Raw genomic sequence first — 17,766 nt, 5'->3', positions numbered from 1 at the left:
TTCTCAAGGTAAGAGTAATGTAGGTTTCTTGTAGTGGAAAGTTCTCCACCTTGATTTTGCTACTGAGGAGGGTTTTTTTTTCTTTTCTGGGCATTCGATGTACTTAGAGCAGAGCTTTATCAGTGAAGAGGCAATGGCAACTATCAGACCTGTGTGCAGCTGCTAAAGGCTCTCCCACTGCTATGTCAAAAAAATCCACCTTTCTGCAGCTGGGAAATTCGAGGGAGCATTCCCCTTCTCCCTGCTGAGCTTTGACATGTGTGGACACAGACAAGGAGTGGGGTTTGCTTAGGCAAGGCACCAGTGCTGACTCCTGCTATTCTGCTAACTGCTCTTCATTTTCTACTTACTGCTGCCTCTCACCCTACCTCATTCCTGGCCCCTTTTCTCTGTTTCATTCACCCCTTCATGTCCTGCCTGAATGCAGACAATGAACTTTCTACAGCAGGAATCGGCTCCTTGACGTTTCTCCATCAAGCTCTTAACACAATGGGAGCCCTAATCTTAGACTCAAGTTCAAGGCATAATAGTAATAATTATTATTATCGTTATAATAACAATGATGGAAAGATTTAGAGAAAGCAGGAAAAAAAATGTTGCTAACAGCAAGGGATGATTATCCTGATCCTGGAAAGAGGTGTGTATCAGCAGCTTTTACTCACAAGATACTCTTCCTCTTCCAGCGTGGGATGATACTAGATTCTGGGAGATCTGGTTTGGCATATGCTGGAGCTGTAGGAATGGGCTGGTGAAGTTACAAAGAGGTGCAAGAAGCTGTTTTCCTAAATGCAGGTGCGCAGAAAGATGGGGAATGGACTGCAGGCACCCGTCCAGGTTCATCGGCAGACAGTGGCCCAGACCTCATGCAGAGAGAGGTCAATGTATGGCCGCTTATGGGGTATGTAGTACGGGGTTAACAGACAACATGGGCATTTAGGGCTTTCTCCCTCTCTCTTATTTCTTCTGAGCACACCAGATAAATAGCTCGAGGTGAAGGCCTGCACATTCTTTATGAAGCAAAACGTGCTGTCGGTGTAAGGAGGCAAATCTGTGGCCCGGGGCACCATGTGCAATGTAATGTGTCTCGAGTCCCTTGCACGGGCTTGTTTGAAATATGTGTCAATAACACCAGCAGCGGCAGCAGCTTGCTGCTCAGAAAGTAAAAGGAGGTTAGCGTGGTGGGGAGCTGAGGGGAAAGCAGCATGGGGTGGAGGGGAAGTAGGTGTCCTGTCCTCCCCCATGAGCCTCCTTAAAGAGTGCAAACCTTCCCCTCCTCCCCACCACCAACTCCCTCTTCAGTTGGTGAGATCACTCTCATTAAAGTGAATACCCAGCAGAAGCACTTCCAGGAGAGATCCAGCACATTTGCTTACAAACTCATTTTTCAGCAGGAGGAATATATGATCTCTTGCGGGTGGTGAAGCCTCTAATTATTATTTTTAAGGAAGTAAACTAAAACCAGCTTGAAAATTATGGGGGACAGGCTGTCTTCCCCTTCTTTCTTCCTATTCTAGACAGGATTCAGGTCTCAGCGATTTCAGTGGAGTCAGAATTAGCACCTGCAAGGCCCATGTGTGGAAAGCCATATTCTCTGCACAAGCCTCTGCACCACTGTCTGATTGCCACTGCTGCCACAAGTGATTGGCTTCAGCAGCACTAGCACCTCTTAGCAGCGAAGGTGGTTAGCCATTAGAGCACATCCCCAGGGGAACTGGTAGATTCCCCATCTCTGGATATCTTTGGATCAAGACTGGGTACCTTTCTGAAGGAGGTGATTCAGCTGAACAAAAGCTGCTGGGTTTGTTCCAGGTGAATCTAGTGTCTGAAATGCAAGGGCTAGTGGTAGAGAGGAGGCGAGCTAATGGGTGGCCTGGCTTGCAAAGTGTATACATTGATGAATCAATGAGATTACGAGCCTGTTAAAGAGAAACTCAAAGGAAAGAAGCAATTTTTTTTTCTTGAAAAACTTCATAATTCCTAGACTTTTGTGATTGCTTCTCACCATTTCCCCTGCCCCGCTTGAGGAGTGCTATCTCACAAGGAGGCAGGTGAAGGGAACAGTCCTGAATCTTCAATTCAGAATTTCATGTCTCAGTGAGAGTCTCTTGTCCTGGTTTAGGCTACTTTGGTAACCACTGGTTTTGTGTCTCTGTTCTTGTATTTGTTACACTTCCCATGGAGGGAGTTCCTACCCCACTGCAACCTCCCTTCTCTTCTCAGCAAGTCTCTCTGGAGCTCCTCCAGAACCAGGTCTTTTGTTTGGCCAAAGTCTTTTGTTTGGTACAGTGAATACAAACCTCCTGTTTATCACATGATCCTGAGTTCAAGGTGCGATTCATCTCACTAAACGCCTACAGTGTCAGTAATTCACACCTGAAGTATAACTCTCTTATAGCCAGCACATGACTTCACTTATTGAGTTATATATCAAGTTATCTTGAATTATCATCTTGAAACAGATTCTAAACTAGGCCAGATTTCTTGGATCCTAGTTCTGCCCTTTTCTTTCCATTGGGCATGTTGGAAACGTAGGGTGGCTATCTCAGGTCTATGCTGTAACCTTCTACAGGGTTTTGAGTTGAATGCCACCCAGCTGAGTGGGCCGCATCAAGGCACCCAGTTGTGCTGTAGATTCCCAGTGGTGCCCAAGACACCCAAGTGGGGCTGGCAGCTACCACACAGGTCCTACAGAAGAAGACCTGTGCCCTTTTGGTGTGGTACCAGGTAGGATCCCCAAGACTAGCTGGAAGAGTTTGAGATGCCCATGTTCAGTCAACCAAACTGACCCTCCCGTGTCTTGAAATACTTCCCCAGGTTTTGCAAATTTGATCCACGTAGTTCTGAGCTTCTGATTTCCAAATATTATTAGTCAGTATTAGAAGGAGAAAAAAAAGGATGTAAGAAAGAGTTCCTTGAGGGCACTCGATGTTTCTGGTCAATGCTTGTGTGCACTAGAGCAAATAAATTTCATTTAGTGCCTCCACGGACAGGGATGTGTCAATAGGTGTGTCTCTGCGTGGGTACATACAGAAGGGAAGGGAACAGAAGGCAGAAAACATCAGATGGTGGCATCAGTGGTAAACATGCTCTTGTGTTCGTGCTTTTGCTTTCATTGCCATTTTCAGCCCTGGAATTAAGGAATAGACTCTTCCTTCCAATGAAAGCTTTTTCTTTGGCCTCCCAGTTGGTTATAAATGGGCTAATGTCCTGTAGATGAAGCGCTTTGAAGCCTTTAAAACCCTGGAACCTTCATGCTGTCAAATCTCCAGGCATTCCTGCTTTGTGTAAAATAGCCGATCCCTTCTTGTTCCTGCTAAGCTATAAACTTCAATGATAATTGGTGAAACTGAGTTCCATTAATCAGTTATTTGAGCATTGTACACAATAATTTATTGAAAATAATAAAGCCCAGAGTCATGCAGGGCCTTCTAAGGTAATAATTGTAACATCTGTGTACCACTTAATATGTTGCTCCTGTAGAAACCCTTGAAAACTGAACTTTCTCTTTCCCAGGCAATACGGACAGTTGGAAATGTCTTTATTCCTTAATCAAAAACCCTTGCTAAAATTCTGAGTGTTCAGTTAAATATTTCTGACCAGTCAAAACATCTCCTTCAGATTTCTACTTTTCAATGTTCTAATGAATGCAAGACTATAGTAAAAAATTCTCATGCTGGAAGTTCTTTCAATGTGGAATATAAGTTACTTGTACTGCAACAAAACATTTCATTTTTTAAAAGTAAAAAATAAAATCTTAGTGGGTTAAACCCAACAATGGCACAGGTTTAGTGTTCTCATTACTACTTGTGAATCGCAGAAGAAAATGGCACAAAAACACACAAAAAGGTTTAGGGGGCTTAGGCTTTGGGGGATTTCAGCCCGATCACATCCATAGCTTAAGGTTTTGATCCAGTACTAATAGAAAGGAATATTCCTGCAGACCTCCTGTCTCCATCCCTGCAACTATAGGCCCACTAAATATTTAGGATCTGCGAGCATGGGAAAGCCATGCAATCCAGCTCATTGCTCCTGCAGCTTTTCAGTGAGACGGAGCTGCTTCTGTCGCATGAATGGCAGCAGCATGCTGGCAAGCAGCAGGCTCTTCCTGCAGACGGCCACATGGTCCCTGTGGCTACTCAGGCTCCTTAGACCCAAGCAAAGTCCACAGGTTCCACGTGAGATCCATGGGTCGATTTAATTTTCTCCAGTGGAGCTTCCTTCCCACAGCCTCGCATTGTCACTCTTCAGATCTCCCGTGAAACCCAATTATTAACATTGCATAATCCCCCAGATACATCAGTGCATCAGTTCTGCAGGTAACAAAGAGAAATCCAAGCTGGAAGGAATCTGCTAAGCTGAGTGACCCTGCAGCTTTATTATTATTATTATTATGAAGAGGAGGGCTCATCTCTGGTTTCTAAAGTAAACACAGGAGTTATCTTGGCAGAGGAACATGCAGCAGAAAGCTGGGATTGCTTTCCCAAATTCTTGGCCGCTTCCCTCGCTGCATGTCAAAGCTGGTATCTTTGCCTAATAGTGATCACCCCTCTGCGAGCTGATCACTATCTGGCAGCCTGTCTGCATTTCCCCAGCCACTTTCAGAAAGAAATCATTAAGGCTCCGAAGCTGAAGCTGCGCAGAGAGGTCTGCAGGTGTGGCTCCTGGCTGCTGCCACCCTGTGAGAGTCCTTCTGTGGGAGGCTCCGTGCCCTGAGCACTGAGGGGTCACTCACCCTCACCAACCAGGGAAAACGAGACTGTTTCTGCAGTTGTTTGCTCTTCACCCAGCATCTTATTTCATCACCCAAGTCAGAGACTTGGGTTAGTTTCTCCTGCTCCAAGGACAACTCCCTACCCACTTTCTTTCTCCTACTACATCCTTCCTACCCCTACTACATGCTTCCTCTCTCACCCAAGTTTGTTCCCCGTTCATCAGCCTGACCACTGCCAGCCTGTTTCAGCCAGGCACTGAGTCACCAATCGCACTGGGAAGTTACTCGGCTGGAGAACAGTTATGTTTTTCTGAGGAACATCAAGGCACCGCATCTGCTGAGTCACTCGGAGAAGAAACTCTCTGAGCCACGGCTCCTGGTGTGTGAACACCAAACTCCAGCAAGTTTAGGGAAAGGAGCCTGGAGAAGAAAGCCTGGTCCTCCTCTGCATTGTCTGGTGATGCACGCATGGTGCTGTAATTCTCCAGACGTGTTGCAAGAAATCAGACCAGGTCTGTTGCTTGATCACTGAAAAGACTGGAAGAGCTTTTCACCCACAACACATTTTTTTGACCAAGAGATTTCACCAGGAGACCCTTGCAGTGGATGGTCTGTTGCTTAAGACTTTACAGGAGAAAAGCAAGCTGATTGTGAATAGATTCACGTTACATATATATATATATATAAAGAGCTTTCTATCTCAAAAACACATTATAAAACCCTGGCTTAAGCTTAGGTCATTGCCATAGAAGTAGGAAGTTGAGGGGTTTTGCTTAGCAGCCCAGGAAAACTAAGCTGCCTTATGGCTGAAACATCCCTGCCTGTTCCATTCACACCAGAATAAATTCTGGGCTGAAGGAGACCCAATACATCCATTTCAGTAGATAGGAGGTATCTGCAAACAGTGGTAAAAGTCAGCGCTGCAAAGCAAATTAAGCCTTTCTCTCCTTTCCCTGCATCAGGTTTTATTGCTGTTGTTATTCTTTCTGTTGTGAGAGATGATCTTTGAGAGAGAACTTTTTCTCTCTCTCAAAGTGTATACAAATGCCAGGACATACACTGGCATTTTTCCTGTACCTTTGAGCGACTCATCAGTCTGTACCTCCTTAATTTTACTGAGATCTAGCTGAAACATGTCAAGGAGCCATGAGGATTTTTTCCCATGCAAAGTAGTTTCTTTGCAAAAAAAAAAAAAAAATCCAGTTGTTCCGTTGCAGCAGAAATTGCCGTTTGATTTTAAAAAAAATAGTTTCATAAGCAGCACAAAAAGTCTGAGCTTTTGTCTCGTGGCAGTCTTGCAAGAGTTCAGCTCTAAATAAGAGTTGACTTCCTTTTGGGTTGGGGTGTTCCTCATGGCTTTCCTCCATGTGGATTCTCTATTGTCTAACAACAGATCATCTTGTACTGCAGCCCTTCCAAAACAGAGGGAAGGAGAAGTTCTGCCTTCTGCTGCTTTCCAAATTTTTTTCTAAAAAGAAAAATACAGATCTGAAAAGCTGCAATGTATTTTTGGAGGGAAGTTTTTCTTCCCCGACGAACTCTCATGTTCCTTTCCCATACACCTTTGACCAAGATCCAGATAAATACTCTCCCTAGTCCTAGGTCCATCCTGAATGCAGAAATGGTCCTCAAAGAGGGTGTAAGATGTATTCCTACCTATGTGTGCCTTTGGAACAGTTGGTTCGGTATTGATCAGTCCTTGAGTCTTGCAGAGGGATTGAATGAGATGAGTCTTGAGACATTTCAGACCAAAGGAGGAGCAGATTCTGTGATGAATGGATGATACGAAAGGAAGCATAACCATAATTTATTGCAAAGTACTTAAATGGTATTTTGATGGACAGTGCAACTACATGAAAAGCTTTTTTGGGTTTGGGATCTTTGTGTTTTTCAGTTCAGTAGTTCAAAATAGAAGCATCTTTTTCATGGCTGGAAAATCAAGCTTTTGATCAGAAAGTCTTTTTCCACAGAAATCAAAATGTTTCACTTAAGTTTTGAGGTTCTGAATATTTTAAGATAAACATAAAAGATTTTTTACACAAAGTAAAATTGTATGCAAAACCGCCCTCCATAAAACTGTGTTTTTACAATGGTCAGAAAAATTAAATGTATGCTGAGTGCTTGGCAAATGTGGCAAACTACATAGACATGTGAAAAATAATCATATTTCAGGGTGGGTTTTTTAAACTATACATGTGTTTTTATGGGAAACAGATTCATGTCAGTAAAAATGTGCCCAGTCCTAACTGGCAGTTTCAGTAGAGAAGATAAACGAGTGTAGGAGTTTGCTCTTCCTTGGATGATCAGGGTTTGGACACAGTGACAATGAGAAATGGCAAAATTCCTGATGCAACTGGAGCTGCGCTCTGGGTCTAAAAAGGAAACAGTCCCTGAGATTGCTCAATGAAAACCTCTAATCTGGTATCGATAATTAAAAAGAAGCACACGCCAGTGTAACAGAAAGTTCCTTACTGGCTGCCCTGGTGCAATAAAAGTCCTTAAACACATGCTCAGTTTTAAATACGTTCTTAAGTCCTATTGATTACAGTGTTAACTCCGAGCACAGATTGAAGTGCTTCTCTAAATCGAGGCTTCCTGCATTTCCCTTAACAATATTTTATGACCAGAATGAAAAGTAGCTGTGGGATTCATTAGACGGAGAGGGGAAAAGAAAAAAGAGAGAGAGAGAGAGTGCAAAAGGAAGGAAAAACAAAGAGGAGGAAACTTTATGGCTCTGTAAACAGCTGTAAGCAATGTCTCTGGTCGGGTCAGACCGGTCTGAGTTGACAAGGCAGTGTCTCCAATTATATAGCATGCTGTAGCCTGTAAAAATGAAATCAATTTGTTATTTTTCTGGGAGAACATTATAGCGTGAGTTCACACATGTGGTGAGCCTGATGACTCAGTGAAAGCCAGAGAAGGAGCTCGCGGACGCGTGTGTGTGTGCGCGCGCGCAGCTGAGTGAGGGTACGTGTGCGTGTTTAGCATGACCAAATGCATATTCAAAGTACGTTCTTGTAGGAAAGGGCAAGAAATACAAGTGAATTGCTGTGTTAGAACAGCGGACAGTGCAAATCCTGTTGTTCTTAATAGGGTTACCTAAACACCACAATGATGGAGCTTTCCATCCATGGTTCTCGTTTCAAAATTGGCTTCATCTCTAAGGAGTTTCAGGATAAAATTCCCCCAAGCACTTAAGCACTTAAGCAATTTAGAAGTCCAAATCCAATCTTGGCAAGGATCTGAGGTCTTTGAGCCCAGTCCTCCAAGGTATTTAGCACTGACATAGCCCAGAACAGACTACAATTCAGGGGGATGAGCATTAATGAGAGGTTTGAAACCACTATATGTAATTTGTATTGCTGATCATTTAAAAAAGGTTCCAGTTGGGATGCTTTGGGAGTGGGGGGGAACTGGGAGGGTTAAGACTAGCCACACTCCTAATTATTGTTGAAATTCATAGTAGGAGTCTAAGTATCTTTAAATACCGTAGGCATTTTTCATTGCCTAATATGTTGCCTTCTCTCTTCCCTCCATTCCCTTAATTTAGCACACCTGACCCAGAAAATTTGATCTATTTTCATCTAAAACATGATTCCAATGCCCAAGATATATAAGCATTACACTGGGTAGAAAGAGGCAGGCTCTCTCTCAGGCCAGCCAGTCATTGCATCGCAAACACACACATACTTTCCATTTGTCATGAAACCCTGGTAGGGGTTAGGCTGGGAGAAGTCAGAAGTAAGGCAGCAAAGGTGTTTACATGAAACTTTAAATTACTCTTCTTTCATTTGCAAGTAACTGTTGTTCCTCATCCCAGGTAAATTTATCCATCAGCAATATCATTAGATGAGTTCATTATAACCACGAGATTTACAGCTCTCATAAACTGCAGTGTAGGTGGCAGATTAAAATGTTAAGGCTTATACATCTCTAATACCCTGTGCTGCGATCCTGGCAAGTCTTATAAGATAAATGGAGCTGGATGGAGGCAGATCTGAGCAGGGAGACCTCCAGGGAGAAGCCCCACATGTAGGATGTGGTATGGAAACAATATCAGGGTCACTGTGTCCTGGAGCCAGGCTTGAAAACATGGTTTGAGGGGCTATTATTCTGCTGGATGGGTTGTTTTTCAGATGGCATGTATAACAGAGGAGTTAATTGCCTAGAGTAATTAAAGAGTTCCTGAGACTTTTTGCAAGGGACCGGGTTGTTCATATTTGTATTCTCTCCTCTTCTGTTCTGTTCTGTAGATCCTAAGGGGAGACAAAGTCAAAGAAACATCTCTTGCACTTGGAGTGGAAGGTGCTGAGTGTTGTGGTGTGCCTTAGTTCCTGTGGGAATTCACTGTCCTGGCCAAACCTCAACTCAGATAATTACACTCTGCTTTCTTAGCATCCACTCGAAGTTGCCATTGAATATGTTATTTTCCAAATCCGACTCAAACTACTATTGGTGTCACAAATAAGCTGCCATGGTCCAAATTAGAGATAGCTGCCATCTATCTCTCCAAAAAGACTTTCCTTGGTGTCCTCTTACCAGCCCTGCAGGGATTTATGAGATCCAGTAAAAAACAGTGAGATTCCTGGTCCCTACCTTTAGCTTGCTAAAAACAAGGTGTCTAGTTTATGCTCATCACTTTTCCACAGCCAGTGCCGCCTCCTAGGCATCTCCAGTGATTCAGCCCACCTATCTGAGGCACCTATCTTAGGATGGGCTAAATTGCCCTCTGGAGATGCTGGTCTTGCTCCATGGACTTTAGTAGACAGCTAACTTGGCCAAGATGCCTAACTTTTAAATGGTCAAAGTCGGGTGAGATGAGTCCCACGCTTAGAGATCCTCTGATGAAAGGTGCTAGAGAAATACAATGCTGCATCATCATCACCATCATTATTATTAATGCAGGGCAAGGGTGAGGGAATTATTCATGGGAGAAAAGTTACCTCCATGCCTGCGTGTTTGCAGGATCGGACCCAGCCGCAAAATTATGTGCATACTTTCTGAGCTAGAAGAGAAAAATAATTTAAATATAGCTCTTGTGCTCTACTTTAGGGTGAAAAAAAGAGACAACAAGAGAAGTGGAAACAACAGTTTATCCAGTAGGTTTCAGTGGGTTTTTTTCCAGACTGGAAGAAAAAAATTCTGGAAGGACAGAAACCTGCACAGTGAATTTGATCTAACAACAGGCTTAGATTTCTTAACTCTTTTTGTGACCCCCTTAGGAATATTCTGTTGACAGCCAGATGCTCAGAGACCAAAAGTTGAAGACCCCGCTGCAATCAATGTAACAGACACTCATAACTTCTGAAGTAAAATATGTCACTTCTATAATTAGAGTTAGACTACTTAGGCCTAGGTTTCATTATTAGTGGGCGATACACAACCAAAAAAACCCTCCCTCAAACTAAAAATATATCTTTCATTATAATCAGTTACCTGATTCATGTGTTCTAGAGCTAAACCTATTGCTTTGCTGATCTACATTTAGGTAGTTTTCACATTTTCAACTAAAACATTAATTAAAAATTTCATTATTGCCTATATTTTGTAATTGCTTGGGTTTGGGGTTGTTTTAATGTCACAGAAGAAAATCACTTCCATCCAGGAAGGCCGTTAGTTAGCAGAACGATGTCCTTTTCCGTTTAAAATGATGGGGTTTGGCAAGTCAATAGAATCATAGAATCATTAAGGTTGGAAAAGACCTTTAGGATCATCAAGTCCAACCATCAGCCCAACATTGCCATGTCTCCTAAACCATGCCCTGAGTTCCGTTTCCTTTCTTTCCATTCTAAAATTTCTCCGCGTTTTATTTTCTTTTTCTTAGGAAAACAGAAAAATAACCACGACATATGCTAGAATACTGGTAGTATTCTGTGAAAAAGAATGCCATTAAATGAATGCAGATTTATCAATTTTTCTGCCTGTCCACCTGTCTGGCCTCTGGGCTGGTGGTTCAAGTCTCTACAGAGAGTTTCCCAGAGAGTGGGAACGGGTGTATGCTATCAGAGTGTAAAAGACACAGCAGGCTCAACTACATCTCCTGTGCCTGGTCCCTAGCTCTGGGGTATCCTTCCCAGCACCCAGTTGTCCACGTTAGGTGGGCACCATAGTTCTTCTGTCATGTATGCCAGCCCGGTGAGGTGAGGGTTTGTGGGAACTGAGTCAAGGCTGACTTACTGGTCCTATCCCATAAGCCTCTTGACATTCAGATGCCATTGGCCATTCATGGCAGCCTCCATTTTTTGGAAACTTCATAGGCTCCTAGTTGCTGACTTCTTCCCAAATGTGTTTTAGGCAACCTCGGATACGTGACATTCATGCTGGTCAACCTTAGCAGCCCACGGGGGATTACGGTTAGGGCACCACAGAAGGCATAATTGGGATGCTGTAGGGTGGAGTAAGGGCTGCCCACTCAACCCCTGCTAGCAGCTTCTCTGTGACCCCTTCTGGCTGTTACCAGGAGATGTGAGACAACCCTTGGTGGGTTTTCATTATAGTTTGACAAAACCTATGAAGACTTCTCCAGCCACCTTCTTCACTTCAACGTTTTAGTGTCATAATACCAAGGGTGTGTTGTGAGCACTGCTCTTTTTAGATGGACAGCTCTGCACAACTTGTCCTCTCCTTCTATGTGTGGCTGAGATTCATCTCCAAAGAGTTAGATGTGGCACCAGAGAGAGGCAGCCAAAATGAGTAAGAAAAGAAAAGGGAGTGAAGTGATCCTCTGGAAATCTGAATTGATTATGAGAAAGGATTTGGAGGAGGCGTGACATCCTCCTGCTAGGGATGTCCTGTTTCCCATGCAAATGGAGCAGCATGGAAGGAAACCTGGAGCATCTGTAAGCAGACAGAAATTCCCTCTGTTATAAGCAGATGGACACGCTTTGACTTAACTTCAGAAGGACTGGCTGCCACCTTACATCTGTGTAAGCCAAAAGGAGCAAAGTCAGTGCTATCGCTCAGTTCTCAGTATTCACTGGGGACTTAAGTGCTCTCTGGGTCTTATTCTGGGCCATTAAACAAATTGCACTCTTGATGTACAACATTAATAAATGCAGTTATTTTACCTGTGTCAGGGATCCCAGAAGGTCATCAATGAGGAAGCTCTCAGGAGCACTTGGAGCCAGCAACAGGCTTCTCCAAGATGCACAGCGAAATAGGACTCCTACAGAGTTCATTAATAACAGAATTCAGGACAAAGCAAGTAGGTGTATGCGTCTCTACGTGCTGCTACTGATGTGTCAAGGACTTTCGACAGCCATACTGAGAAGGTAGTGACCTTGAAAAGTCAGTAGAGTGCTCCTATACCGCGAGGTTATCCAGAACTGAAGCCTTCTCTTTTTCTGAAAAAGCTACAAGCGTATATTTCCTGCATATTTCTTCCTCATAAACTGGCTGGGGTGTCCATTCCAGGAGGGAGGGTACATGTAATTTATTAAGAAGGTGGCCAGGTACTTATTTACAACGGCTCTGCTGAAGGAGCAGATAGATTGAGATAAGGGAAATGAAGAGCTCTCTAGGTGTGTTGGCAAAGAAAAATGCTCTCTGAAGGTTGAATTAAACACTTCAGGGCATGCAAGGCTTAAAGATAAGCCAAGAACTTTGGCTGTGGACATACAGAATAGTGTTTTCATGGCTCCTCCCAAGCTAATGGGAAGAAAAGGCTAATTGGTTTGAAAAGACCAGCTCTTTGACCCTTTCCCTTGGTTCAAACTTGAGCGGTACCTGTTCTGGGGATGAGTGTGTTTGTAAACGAGTGCCTTGTGAATTCTTCAGCGGAGGAGAAGAGAGGTTGGTGTCAATGCATCCAGGAAGTGTTGGTGCTTAAGACATTTGAAGATGATGCCTGGTTTGAACACAATAGGTGACACTTGGCCCATTTCTTGGCACCACATTTTCAAAATTGCCCACATGCAGAAGACAGTTTAGAAGCAGATCACAGGAGAGTGGAAAAATGCAAAAGACAGGTTTTAATTATCGGAAACAGTGAGAAAAATGAATGATGGGAGCTACTAGAGAGTTGAGCAACACTGAAATGAGATTCTGATCTATATAGACTTTCCCAATCTTTTCTAAAGGTTTTGGTTGTTGGGTTGTTGTTTGGGGGGAGGGGAAAGCTGGAAGGTTGATAAGGTTCATACCTCATGATCAAGACAAATGACAGGAAGCTGAAAGGACTTGGTTCTCCTAAAGATAAAGTGACTTTAGAGAGAAGGAGAAAGTGTTTACATCTGGAAGCTGGAAGCAAAGTAGAGACCAAGAGAAGGTGCTCTGACAGATGTTATCACACTCCAGAGTCTGCAAGTGAGCCAGGAAGAGGACTGTGCTTGGTTATGTTTAACAGCAGAGGCACTGCTCATGGAGAGATGTTTTGAGACTTCACCTTGCATCTTCAGCTGAAAGTCAGGTGACTACACACTCCTCCATGAAATGCCAAATTTGCATTACACCGTCTCAGTGCCTGATGACGCCTTGAGAACAAGACTCTTGCTGGAGATTGTCTTTTGCAGATTAAACTTTCCAGACTGTAACATAGATCAAAGCAAGGTGTGACTGTTTCCCTACTGTATTGAGAAGGGAGCAGTGTGAAAAGCAATTAAAAGTATTTCTACATGTTTTTTATTTTTTTTATCTTAGATGATCTTCCCAGCAACGGAAACGAATAGTTGAGGGCACCAACCTATAAACTCCTCTTCCTATGACTGGTATTTTCATTCTACCACTGTAGTAACCACCAAAAACCATAAAGACAGGCATGAGTTTAGCTGTTCACATAATTAAAGCTTATGAGACTGGAATCCTAAAACTTCATCCAGGTCCTATTGGAATAGCTCAAGAAAGTCCTCCTGGCTTCACAACACGATGGATGGAACATACAGCAGGTTGCTTCTATCTCAGCAGATACTTTTATCTTTAGTGGGAACTGGATGGGTCACTTTTGAAAGCTTTCGGAAGGATGCTGGTGACTCTAGTTGACATGGGAACAAACTCTTCAGACGTTTCCACCAAATTTAACTTCAGACACTGGAAAGTGTCCACATCATGGACTCCCTGTAGAGTCAGTGGCTGAACTATTCGTTGAAGGATGAGTCAGAACAACTAAGTTAGGGGTCTCCTCTGGATGCTTTGATGAAGGCACCTCTTTCTCCCCATTGTTTACAGGGATGGTACCATTTAGCTCCCAAGCCTAAAGTTGGCATCTGTGAATACTTCCTAACTCCCAGTCTTCAGGGGGTTGGATGGGTTGAGATTTGGAGATGTGGCACACTAAGACACCACATTCCCAACACGGCTACAGAGGCAACACACTCAATAAGTCCTCTGAAGCCTGAAGCAGTGTTTTAGAAGGTGCCTTTCATCCAGAAACTCTGATCCAGTACAATGAAACAAAAACATACACAGTGCAGTGAAAGTGAAAACACCCTCTGGCGTGGCATGGGCTCCATTTCCCAGGTGTTTTTCTGCCACTATTTGTTCCCTGAATGAATCTAAAGCTCAAGAAAATCCACATCAAGCCACTTAGATAATGAACACAAGTTAACTGGGTCCTTTCTTAGGTCTTCTCTTGTGGGTTCCTGCAGGCTTCTGCAGGAACTTGCCTCCTTCCTACAGCTGAACTCTGCATGGGCTTCAGCATAGCACTTAGTTTTCCTGTGCGGGACTTTTTCACGGAACTTAGCCATCCCAATTGCTAGGTATCATGGCATGATTCAGCTGGAGACTTTTACGGTGCAGGCACATCCCATTCAACTGGTCACCTAGGCTATCTTGATAGTCTATCCAATAGAGTCAATGGAGGCAAGGCCATGATTCACCTCATCACAAAGCAGACATCTAAAACAGGTAGATGAATCGTGCCCTAGAAGTGCCTGTTTCTCTCCACTGACTGATTACAAAAGCAGACTGGCGTGAGTAGATCAGCTGGAGATGTCCATATTGCAGGCATCAGAAGGTAGGTGACATGAACACAGTTCCTGGTCAATGAGAGCTGCCTGTCTCCCTCTTTCAAATCAATGGAAAGACAGAGGCACTTCTGGAGGATAGTTCATGCTACTTCTCTCATCCTCCCTCCCTAGGGTAGGATGACTTGCCCTCTATTATTAGGCGACATTAATCTTCTCCTGAAAGTGCAGCTGAAGGGGAAAGAGGCACCTATGTTTAGGGAATCAGCTGAAAACCCACTGCTTTCCCAAGCACCCTCTACCTTTCCCATCTAAATTTCATTTACTGGGCAATGTCTCGGAGGGCACATTCTTGGCTGAGCCGATTATCTTGGTTCTAGACCCCTACCTAGAGTTACCTGGGATCAAGAAATGGATGTCCCTACTTCTCTCTTGCCGGAAAAGACTGATTTGTAAAGCCTAGTCTATGCACACTTAGTAAAGCCACTGAGTTCAGCCCAAAATCCCCTGGTACCTGACCATCTGACTGTCCCTTTCCTTTTCACCTCTGTCCTCTCTTGACCAGGTATCCACCAGAAGGGAGCTAACTGACTGCAAGTACCCTTTTCCCATAAAAAGGACAGACATTTTAAAACAATTTTTATCCTAGGCTAGACAAGTGCTAAAGTCAAGCTAATTTTCTTCTGAACTCCAACAATGATGGAATTCTTGTACTTTTTTCCCACTCAGAGCAAAAGAGAATGAAAGCATAGTCCCTGACTGCCCTGATGATAATTCAGACACACCAGGCTGTTCCCAAATGAAAACCACATAGCAAAAATGAATGTAAACAGAAATACACACTGCCCAGGCAGGTTTCTGTTTGTCATTAATTCTGAGAAGAAAAGTCAATCAAGAGATTTAATTATAAGAAAAGGAAATTATACTCTAAAAATCCCTTCAGTTTTAGTAATCATGGTTATTATTAGAAGCACCAGTGAAAACACTTTAAAAATCTATATAATTAGCTACATATCTGCTGATCTCGCTACATAGCTGACTTGTTTGTCTCTAAGGCTTCAGCCAACATAATGGTTCATGGACACTCCTTTCAACAGACTTCCTTTTGGCTGAGCGCAGAATTTGCACTCAAGTTCTGTTGGTTTGGTTTTTTATTTTTAAATTTCAGTCTCCTCACTTTAATTAAAGCAATTTTCAGACTGATGGCCAAAGCAGGCTCTCCGTATCAGTGTGACAGTACAGCGGCGCTGGCATTGTTTTGTGAAAATGCAGCCCTACTTCTGAAAATTCCCAAATTGAAACTGGTCTGAAAGTAAAGTGAAAATGTGCCAAACCGATATCCAGAAGAATGCTGGAAGCATTTTAATAATTTAGTTTTAAAACACTTCAACCTGATTAGAGAGCCCCAGTATAAAGCTCTGCAAAGCATATGCCTGGATTAAGCAGTGGTAGAAATACTTCGCTAAAATACCTTTTCTAGACCATACTTTCAGGGACGTTACCAATGTGCCAGCCATGGCTCCCACTTCGCATGCGCCTATAAGTGAATGTTTCTAGTAACATGAGTACCATTGTTCACCCAGGGGAATAGCGTTGACGTCGGATCCATACTACACTGCAGGAGAGTTTTTCACCCAGTCCTTTCTATTCCAGCAGGGCTATATTTCCATCCCTTTTCCTCTACAGCACAGTAAATTTAACTGAAAGCCTCATAGAGTAGTAAGTTTAGGTAGCACCCCTGCAGCATTTAGCTCAGAGTTGGGTTTTTAAGTTCTCAAGGTCCAAACTGCTTGAGTCTTTAATTTCAGCGCACAGGTTACCTGGTAAGGTTCATATATAGGGCACACTGCTGAACTGTGTGATGGTTGTTAATTTTTGGTGTTCCCCTTCCAAAGACTTGGAGCATGGTTTCTTCTACTGTTGGTGTTATTACTTTGTGTGGCTCTGAAAGTGTTTTTGACTCTCTAATGCCTGGCCTTCCTCAGCTGCCAAAATTTCCTATAAAACCTAACTGCTCTTGTACAGGTGTTCTTGTCTTTCAAAGAAAGAAATATGGGTTTGGCCTTCTGGTTGCAAAGAAAACTAGCTGTATGAGCTGAGCATCTTTGGGAAGAAGCAGCACAACGACGGATTAAGGCTTTGAGATGATAAAGAAAAGGGAAGGAAGATATTAAAGGTAGAGTTGCTTGCCTTGTTGGGCCTGTAGGGAAATTCAGAAGTGCGATGATGTCATTTTGAGAGGGATGACAGTGGAAGGGACATTTTCTGGAAAGGGGAGTCCAGAGGAACTGAAGATGTAGATTTTCTGTCCCCATTCTTGTGAACCAAGTACCAAGGTGAAAGCCAGCCTGACAGCATGTCTTTTTCCTTGGTTGTCTTTTTTTTTCAGGTCCTTGGCAATTGGTCATCAGTATTCCTCCCTGGGGACTCAGCCCATCCTCTGCGGGAGCATCCCAGGACTCGTACCCAAGCAGCTACGCTTCTGTCGGAACTATGTGGAGATCATGCCCAGCGTAGCAGAAGGGGTAAAGATTGGGATCCAGGAGTGCCAACACCAATTTCGAGGGAGAAGATGGAACTGCACGACCGTCAATGACAGCTTAGCCATCTTTGGGCCCGTGCTAGATAAAGGTGAGTGCAGTGCTATGGGTCTGGCAACAGCAACATCCATGGTGGAGCTGTGGCAGAGATCTTGAGAAACCTACTGTGAACTCATTTGCTTGTGATAAAGCGCCATGTAAAATGAGCTGCTGGAGACAGGACTTGGGCTTGATAAAGGAGACATGTGACACAGGAATGGAAAATCCTGTTGGCCTGGGAGCTCACCTGAGCAGTTCAAACCCGACCCAGAAGGTCTTTTGTAAAGACAAAAGGATAATTAAGCCTTGTCATAGGGATAGCAAGTAAATCTGTGCCTCTCCTATGTAAGGAGGGTCGTTACCCACCACCTTCATTGTACAGCCAACACCCAGTCACTGGCAACCACTGTTTCTTCTTCAAACCTCTACTGGGATTGTATCGGTAACCCAGAGGACTGGGAAGTGCACAGAGTGGGGTCATCTCTGACCCGGCTTGGAGCTGGAGGCTGGACCAGACACCTCCCAGGGTACCTTTCAACGTGAATGATCCTATGCCCCTTGGGCGGAGCACAAA

The 17,766-nt window shown here is 43.7% G+C and overlaps 1 protein-coding gene across 1 annotated transcript in view; it reads left to right on the top strand.

Annotated features, from left to right (window-relative positions):
- Positions 1–11,855: 11,855 nt before the first annotated feature.
- WNT3A (Wnt family member 3A) overlaps positions 11,856–17,766 on the top strand; it is a 42,669-nt gene continuing 36,758 nt past the window's right edge. The window contains exons 1-3 of the mRNA XM_009501666.2: positions 11,856–11,915; positions 12,488–12,597; positions 17,003–17,244. Coding sequence (XP_009499961.2) covers positions 11,856–11,915; positions 12,488–12,597; positions 17,003–17,244 — 412 coding nt within the window. The remainder of the gene's footprint in view (positions 11,916–12,487; positions 12,598–17,002; positions 17,245–17,766) is intronic.

The sequence above is a fragment of the Phalacrocorax carbo genome, chromosome 2 (assembly GCF_963921805.1).
Source record: "Phalacrocorax carbo chromosome 2, bPhaCar2.1, whole genome shotgun sequence".
Classification (NCBI taxonomy): Eukaryota; Metazoa; Chordata; class Aves; order Suliformes; family Phalacrocoracidae; genus Phalacrocorax; species Phalacrocorax carbo.
This window is presented reverse-complemented; position numbering and strand designations above follow the sequence as displayed.